The sequence below is a fragment of the Lissotriton helveticus genome, chromosome 2_1 (assembly GCF_964261635.1).
Source record: "Lissotriton helveticus chromosome 2_1, aLisHel1.1, whole genome shotgun sequence".
Taxonomy (NCBI): domain Eukaryota; kingdom Metazoa; phylum Chordata; class Amphibia; order Caudata; family Salamandridae; genus Lissotriton; species Lissotriton helveticus.
In genome coordinates, this window is record NC_136059.1 from 370,829,871 (window position 1) to 370,839,241 (window position 9,371).

The following is a 9,371-nucleotide window of genomic DNA, read 5'->3' on the forward strand; positions in this document are numbered from 1 at the left end:
GCTGTCCATAGGTACAATTTTATAAAAGCAGTTATTCCACCATATCAATCATTGTGTGTTGGGGCGTGGCTAACTGGCCAAGATGGTGGTCGCACTTTGAAGCGGCTCCGCATCGAGGCCCGATTATCCACCAATAGCTTCCAGCCACTGCTGCCATCAAAACTGCATACCTGGCTCCCCACGCAGCTGGCGCCGTTGAGCAGAGGAGGGGCGACTTTCGGAGCAAATGAGAAAAGCCAGGAAGCTACTGGAGTTCTACTCTGGAGCTGCGCACCCAGCAGACTACAGCCATTTTGTCGAGGCAGAGCAAGTCGACAGGTGAACACTGCACAATCCCGGAGCCGTTGGGTGTCGGACCAGACAACGGCGAGGTGGTCACCCGAATATCCAAGCATCTGGCCAGTGGTGAGCAGCGCAAGCATCAGGTAGTGCGCAAGTCATGAGAAAACCATGCTGCTACACAATAGACTGTCCCGCACCATAGCAGCCCATGTACGCGAAAGCGCACTGCTCCTACACTGTATGTCTGGGGGTGTCCCAGGGGCTATATCGAGCATAGGCCCCCTCGCAGATGACCCGTATGAGAACCTGGCGGCATGCCCAGCTGGAGACGAGATGTGGAAGGCTGAATCTCCCTTCGGTGATGAGACCCTTGGTGATGTGACGCCCAGGCCGCTGTTAGAACGTGTGCTGTGCCACCCTGGTATGGGCGAGAACTGGTGATGCATCGTGCCGCATTGACAATCACCTGAAAAGGTCCAGAGGCTGTATCGAGCCCAGGTCTGCCTGCTATTAAAATCATTAGGTGTGCAAGCGCGGGCAAACACCAAGCCCAGTGAATCAGTGCTACACCGCCGCTCTCAATACCTGTGACACCAACGCAGCGGATTTATCTGACTAGCTCTGCATTCGACTTGAGCAGTGGAGTCACAGTAAAGGCCTGTGTGGAGGCCCAGGAAGATGCGGGGGGTAGTGGGCTGGGTATGCAGTCACCTACAATAGCACAGCATACCATAACACATCCTCGCAAGTGAGAGACACCTGGTAGCAGAGTTTGGCACATGTGAGAAGACTCTGCAGCCCAATCTGGTCGGGCATTGGTGGTTGCCCCTAGAACCCAGGTGCGTGCTGCGCAGCGGAAGCAAGTGCATAATGTGTTCACAAATCGTGGGTCCTCATTGAAGACGAGAGCCCAAGCAGAAGGTACCCTCAGCAGCGATCGCGGGACGGTATGCAACACATCGCAACAACGTCAGTGAAACAGTAGACACTACTTCTGCAGTATAAAGCGGGGCAGCCCAGAGGCTGCATCGAGCCTAGGCCCAACTACAGGTGCTACACTTGGAGGGTAAGATACCTGGTGCGACCACTGGGCTCTGCGCTCCCACTTGCAAATAGTTAGTGCACTCTGGGGGAAAATAAAATCGCCCAACCCACAGCAACAAGAACCAGAGTGAGGAAGTATGGGTGGGCCCTGCCTTGCGACCCCAATAGCTGATCGTAGAGGTAACCACAACATGCACCCGCGTATTGTGACAGCCCACGCTGCATGAGTTCTTCCGCCTGAATAGCAGGTACCCTACGAGACAAGAAATCCCAAAGCTCCACAGCGTGCGTAAACACTGCGATTCAGCCTGACCTGATACCAAAGACACGCATATATTGCGTATTGTGAGTCAAAAGGATGGGTAGACAGCAAGCAGGAACGGGCATGGCTGCATCGCAGCCAGGGACAACCGCTAAACAGCCAGAACAAGAGCATGAGGCAGCGGAATCCTCAAAAGCCACCATGCTGGAATCCAAGATAGATTTAGCACTCCCAAGCAGTGGCACAGATCGGAGTCTCCCTGACACAAACTCGTACGTCCCTGGAAGGGCACATAGACTCGATCACGTCAAACTTTACACTACTACATGCGGATCACCGTAAGTTAGCAGGAACAGTCAATGAAATGGAGTCGGAACTAGAAGAAATCCTCCCAAGCACCAAAGCTGTGACCACCAAGGTACGAGAGCTCACCACTCGTTTGCATACGCTGGAGCATAGAATGGATGATGCTGAAAGACGCTCCCATCGCAATAATGTCCGCATGGTGGGTCTGCCTGAGGGAACGGAGGGACGTGATGCAGTGGCCTACACAGAGGAATGACTGAAATACCTGATGCCAGCATACACCCGTTTCACCATCTTTGCAGTAGAAAGAGCACACAGAGTGCCTTCGGGCCGGCCACCACTGGGCACTGGACCCCGGCCCTTCCTATTTTGCCTGCTGAACATTAAAGATCGAGATGCATTTCTTCGGGAGGTACTAAAGATAGAGGAGGTCAAGGTATTTACCTCATCAGTCCTTTTCTTCCCGGACCTCGCCCTGGGGGTGCAGAAGCAAAGGAGCACATTCCTAGTGGTTAAGAAACTAATGCAGGAATTGGACATCAAACACTCCCTTCTATTGCCGTACCGTTTACGAGTAGTTATGCATGGCTACACTCAATTCTTCAGCACAGCAGAAGAGACGTGGGACTGGCTGGAAGCTGTGGGGCTCCCCACCTCACCGAACAGATGGTAAAGCAGTAGCGGTATTGACCCCGGCACACCCAGACACAGGAGAAGGTACCTTGCATGACACGGGAGAGCTCCAACACAGCTTCGAGCAGTGCCTAACCTATAGCAAGTACTACAGGAGCAGTGGGATGCCCTACAAACAGCGGCCACTATGCGGAATCGTCAAGCCAGTAGAGACACAGATGCCTCTTCTTGAAAGATCCCTCCGTGAGGGCAATTCATCCATAATGTGGCCCAACGCTGAGGACTCACTACTGCACCCAGCAGTGACACCCTAAACAGCAGACAATCTAATGTGATGCCTAATAGAGTTGTCATATTGTTAAAATGTATAGTTGAATACGCATAAGTATTCAGTACCACCCCAACATATGTGCACACAACGCACTATAACCTGTACTCATGTCCCATAACAACGGGTCCTGCTTGCCTCCAGCAAAATTTTGGAATGATATACGATGGCAGATACACAGTGTGCTCATTTAAACATGAACATCGGGCCCAACCACGTGCCCATCTCCTGTAGGCTCAACCCGCTTTCCCCTCACTAAAAGTAGCGCAGTTCGAACTGCTGTAAGCTGCCATATGGAGCTGTTTGTTGTTTGGGCAGACACGTTGTCCCTCTGCTCTACCCCAGTTACAAGTTGTATTGTTTGCTCCCCTGCTGGGTGCATCACACGCCACATTTAAGCAGCCGCGATTAGCGCTGATGCAACAGGCATTTAGCACGCAAAACCATAACTGCCGCCCGCACTCGATGCGCCGTGTCCCACACATGAACTATTAACCTATACAACTGACACATGCCACCCACCAACATAATTACTTGAAATGTTAGAGGAATGCACACGCCAGCACATCGGTATGAAATCTATGCATACCTCAAAAGACATTCAGCCCAAATAGCACTATTGCAGTAGACATACATAGCACAGCCGGAGATCCGCAGATTGCAGCACAGATGGAAGGGTCAAATACTCACCACAGGCTACTCCTCATATGCCATAGGAGCTCTGATATGGGTCCAGCGATGAACCCAATATATACCAGAGGCAACAGAAATAGATATACATGGTCGCTTCGTGCTGTCGAAAGGCAACTAATACTGGGTTCGATATATGCCCCCAATAAGGAACAGGGAGCCTTCTGGCGCACACTATCCAAGATTTTGTCACATTGTCACGTATCCTCTGGTTGTTAGGGGGCAACTTCAACGCGGTGCTGGACACCAATTTGGATAGGTTCTCCCCACCATTGCAGCAAATCACTGCCACATCCAACGCCATGATACTAGGGGAGTGGCCGCGTCATTGTGGTCTGGTAGACATGTGGAGAACCCGGAACCCACAGACACGCCTCTATTCCTTCTTCTCACATCGAAATGGATTAAATGTCTGGATAGATTGTTTCGTGGGGAACACAGTACTTCTGGCAGACTGCACCAATATAGACTAACTTGGCCATACACATTCAGACCTTAACCCCCACACAACTGCAAGGGGACGATGCAGAACTCACCACCCAACTGTGGAGGCTCCAGCTTTTACCGTTGGAACACCCCCCTTCAGGGCCTCGGTGGGCGCAGCAATAGACACTTCGAAACTAATGTGGGAGCGGTCCCTGACACAAGTCTGTTATGGGATGCATGCAAAGCCGTAATTAGAGGGCAATGTCTAGGACTTAACTGAAGTATTCATCGCCAGTTAGACGGTGAGGCAAAGTACAGCTTAAAAAACAACTTAGCACACAATACTGGCACTCAAAGGCGCTGGATGACCAGAGACAAAAACATGCTGAGGTCCTTGAGAGGCTGCGTTGCTTAAACTATGCTGCACATGTGACACACTCATGCGGCACAGATTGTACGGGCACACTGCTAGCAGGGCTAATCAGACAAGAGTACACACAAAAACCAGTTCTGCAGCTGAGATCCATGTCAGGGCAACTACTGACTCGTCAATATGACATTCATTGTGAGTTTACCACCCACTATGCCAGGGGGTACAGATCAGTCATTCACGTAGTGCCAACAGCATTAGAATCCTTCCTATCCCCACTCATTATGCCTGCGGTGTCCGCAGAGCAGAGAGCCAAACTTGATGAACCAATTTCGCTTGTGGAGGTGCAGCAGGCAATACAGGCATTATCCACGGGTAAAGCGTCTGGCCCTGACGGGCTGACAGCCGAATACTACAAGGTGTACCAGTCAGCTTTTGCTCCGCAGCTACTCTCATTATACCACAGCTCGCAGGAAGCATCCGTATTACCGGAGACACTTCACGAGTCCTTGCTTGTCTCGCTGCCTAAACCAGACAGGAATGAGAACTGATCCACTTGTATAGTCTGTTAGCATTATTAAATACAGATTACAAGATACTAGCCAAAATACTGGCAAGCCGTCTGGCCCCAATAGTGCTGCACCTGGTGCATGCAGACCAAAACAGGTTTGTACGCTGTCCATTGTAAGCCTCTGAACCTGAGTAGCTCACTACTAGAGGGAGTGCTGGGCACACTCATGCTGCCTAGTACTTGACCTAGAGAAAGCGTTTGATACGCTAACTTAGGATTTCCTATTCACTGCGTTAAGCCTGGGTGCCAACTTCCTAGGTCGGGTGAAACTGTTATATACTCAGCCTACTGCCGTAGTCAAGACAGGCTCATATATATCTCAGCCAATCCCAATCGAGAGCGGCGTACTACAGGGTTGACTGCTCTCCCCACTTTTGTTTTTGATGGCCATTGAGCCACTGACCGAGTCTCTCGCAGGACAAAAAAAGATTGGGTCTCCCCTAGAGAGACGGCACACATGCCGTCTCTCTATAAGTGGATGACTTGACCTGTTGATATGTCTCCAGGATATTAGGAAACCATGCAAAACGATAAAGAGAGTGCTGTCAGAGTTCGCCTCCCTATCAGGACTTCAAGTAAACTGGGGGAAGTCATGCCTGTACTCCTTCGCTGAGTTAACTCCTGACCTGATGATGTTGATCAACAACACACCGGTACACTGTCAGCAGGCAGCAATCCAATACCTCAGAATTCGAATCTACAGAAAACCGAAGGACCTCTTGGAGGGAAACCTCCTACGTACTATAACTGCAGTCAGGTCACAGATTACATTTTCTCGCACCCTTCCACTGACTATAATGGGCCGAAACGCTGTCCTGAAAATTGTGGTGCTCCCAAGGCTTCTCTACCACTTTACCAACTTACCCTTATATGTCAAGCCAGCACTTTTCCGTATGTTCGAACGTGATATGCGACAGTTTATATGGCACAGCACATATAGAAGGATGGCACTGGCCAAACTGTACCTACCAACTAGCTGTGGAGGTCTGGCCCTGCCCAATATGGAGCATTACTATTTGGCAGCGCAGCTGCAGTGGGTGGCCCCGTGATCGGTGATCTCAACCTTGCAGACACTGCTACGAGGCAAACAAGCTACCCCCAACCTCAGATCATAACACTATTTCACCCTGGAAGGACAGGAGCGGCACCTTCTCAGCTGTTGCCGACAGTGGTCTATACCTGTTTCCGTCACAGCCTGAAATCACAAAAACTATCATCCTGTACGTGCCCTCCCTGCCCTTGCTTGTTACGCCCAGGCAGCACCGAGCAATCAATGTGGCAAAGCTCTGCTAGTGGAAGGAGTTGGGAATCCAAACCCTAGGAGACCTGTATCACGATAAGCAGCTGCTGCCGTTTGATATGCTTACCGAAGAATACAGCCTGTCGCACGGCCAATTTCTACTTTGCGCTGACGCAGACGCTGCTGATAGTGTGGGGTGACATAATGCAAGAGCCAATGACGCACTTGACAATTCAGTATCTGCATCTATTAGGCTCGGGTGACACCTCACCAGATGGATGGCAGAATCACTACGGACACACGCAGCACTCCTGTTGGTATCACTTAGTGCCCACTGGAACACAGACCTACAGCAGCCAAGCACCGAATGGGAATGGCAGGCTCTTCTAGAAGGACCCACGCATATTCCTCGGAAAGTCAGATTCTGTCTCATTCAATACTTCATAACACAGAGAGCCTACATGACACCACCTATGATTAATCAATACTTTAACCGTAATGACGTCCAATGCCCCAGATGTGGGCTGGTGTGAGGTGATCTTCTGCATATGGTATGGGCCTGCACTGCTTTAGCCTCTTATTGAGAAACACTCACAAAGTTCTTAGCCCAGTGTCCTGGGCTCACAGTAGAGTGGACCTGGGAGGTATGCGTTTGGGTCTCCATCAGAGGCCTAAAAAATATTAAGTAATGACCAGTTTCATAGACCTAGGGCTCATTGTAGCCAAGCGACTCATTACCAGGTGCTGGAAGTCATCTGAACCCCTAGCTATGAAGGCCTGGTTTCAATTCTTAATATGCTGGACCCAGGCAGTAAGCGTGGCGCTCCGTCGCAAAGACACTATAGGGCTGCATGCGTTGCTGTTGGCAGCAGCATGGGATGCGATACTAACAGATTTCCACAGCGCCTGGCAGGAGAATTTGGAAATGCAGGTGACCCCCTCAGGGATAGATGAGGTGCATGTGCAAACTAATGATACAGAGTGCATTAGACATCATGAAAAAGGGGGTTTCAACCCTGGAAATTTGCAAGGCCCCAAACACTGTGCACCTCATGTACGTATCCAAGTTAAAATATGATCATTTAATTAGCAATGGTTGGCATCATACAATCTTAATATGGGATCAATGTGCGGTTGTGTGGGAAGGGGTGTGTCGGGAGGGCGGCGTTACACTGCAGCTGGCATATGCTGCTCCCCTAATATGTTGACTCAATGGGGCTTTACCTTTATATTTCATTTGATAATATTAATACCCTGTTATTTTTGAGACCCCAGAATGCTTCGCATTACGCACTATGTAATGCCTATATGATAACATTTGCTTTGTAAATTCTTCTAACGATGTCAACATACATCTGATCGCCAATGGTGTCTGTTTAAATGCATGAAACTTTTAAAAATGCAATAAACAAATTTAACTTAAAAAAATAATCATTGTGTGTTCTAATCCTCCTAGCCTAAAATGACATGCATAGACCTTGGCACTGAGTAATTATTTTATCTGCAGACAGCTAACAGTGGATATAATCTGGGAGAGTCTTTTTTTCCTAGCACGCTGACCATTGGCAAAGATTATACACCTGACAGTTGGTGAACATGTATTTTTGTTTGAACCTATCTCAAAACGTTTTTTATTGACCAAATCATATCCTGACATTTACTCCATTCCATTTTCCGTTGTAGGTCACCTCTGTAAGTACAGTGCTGAATCCCGAAGACTGCATTCCACAAAAACTTGAGGTGGTGAAGAGAGCAGCTGGAGGGAAGCCACAGTCAATCAATGGAAAATCATCTACTGACTCTGACCACTATGTGGACCCACTGTCGGAGGAGAATCTCAACTTTGCTGCTGGTGAAATTTCTGCCAGCCCTGGTTATATTTCTTTTGAAAAGCCACACGTGGAAGTCAAGCCCACTACTCCTGGCACAGATGCAAGATGCAGTTTTGAAAATCTCACCTACGCGTCTCAAGATGAACAGGATCCCCTTTTTACTTTTTTTGAGCAGGAAACATCAGAAACCAATAACATGCAAATTATTCCCGGCTCATTATACCAACCACAAATCCAGCTACAGCCTTATACAGCCCTCACAGACAAAGTGTGCTGTCCTAATACACCAAGTTATCTATCAAGCATTGGAGATGTATCTATGTATGTAGGCCAGACTGAGGTGCCTTTCTGTAAGTTAAAGGAGATGCAGGGTGCATCTGTTGAGGACCAATGTTCAAGTTACAAGGCCCAGCCAGACTTTAAATTAGAGCGGGTACAGACAGTCACCGGTCAGGACAGCAGCTCAGAGGCGAGCCCGGCATCCACTCACTCAGACATGTTCTTACTTTAGAATGTAAGGTGTGGGACAAGCATGTGGGTCCTCTGAACAGCATCTAAAGTGGCTGAACAATGAAGACAATATAGTGTGCCCATTTGTGTATTGGGAAGGACAAATATGTGCCAAAGGGGAACTGGCAAATCTCAAAGAGGTTGGATCTGGTTCCAGATAATGCAACTAACTTTTTATAGTAAATAGCACGAGTTAAGCAAGAGCAATCCAGAAAGCCAAAAGCGTAACAAAAGTAATAAAGATGTGAAAAGTTTAGAGAAATGGTTAGCCAATGAAATTTGAATCTTGGTGTGGTATTAATTTCCTTGGTTACTGCAAAATAAGTCATTATGAACTATAAAGTATGCTTCCACCTCCTGCTTTATCCTCTTCACTTTTCTCTTCGAACACCCACCCCCTTTCTGGCACCCCACCTATAGCCCACAGCTTCCTTGTCCTTTGTATTATATCATCTCCTTTAGACAGTGCTGTGTTGCTTTAGAGCGGGGTATGTGCTCTCTATATGTTATACATACAAAGTATGAATGAATATTACGGATTAAAGATTCTAGCATGACTAAATTAGGAATTTTGAATCCAAATATTGAAACAGAATTGTGTGCTATTAATGGCCAAATTTCGGACATTAGACCAGATGTACGAATTCATTTTCCGGTCGCAAATGGCCTGATATGCAGAAACGTGCCATTTGCAATCAGAAAAATGCTTGTTCAAATTTACAATATGCGATTTGGCAGCTTGTTACCGAATCACAATTTGCATTTGGAAGGTTTGTTTTTGGCATCTCTTCCAAATACCGAATCGGTATGGTATATATTACTGTTTTGCAACAGAATTCCGGTCACAAAACAGTAATACTTTACCACCATTTTCATT

At 48.2% G+C, this 9,371-nt stretch overlaps 1 protein-coding gene across 1 annotated transcript in view; it reads left to right on the plus strand.

Moving 5' to 3' along the window:
* OSMR (oncostatin M receptor) overlaps nt 1-8,847 on the plus strand; it is a 357,357-nt gene extending 348,510 nt beyond the window's left edge. Inside the window, exon 19 of the mRNA XM_078674982.1 lies at nt 7,836-8,847. Within this exon, the coding sequence (XP_078531108.1) occupies nt 7,836-8,495 (660 nt within the window). The 3' untranslated portion in view covers nt 8,496-8,847. The remainder of the gene's footprint in view (nt 1-7,835) is intronic.
* The last annotated feature ends 524 nt before the right edge of the window (nt 8,848-9,371 follow it).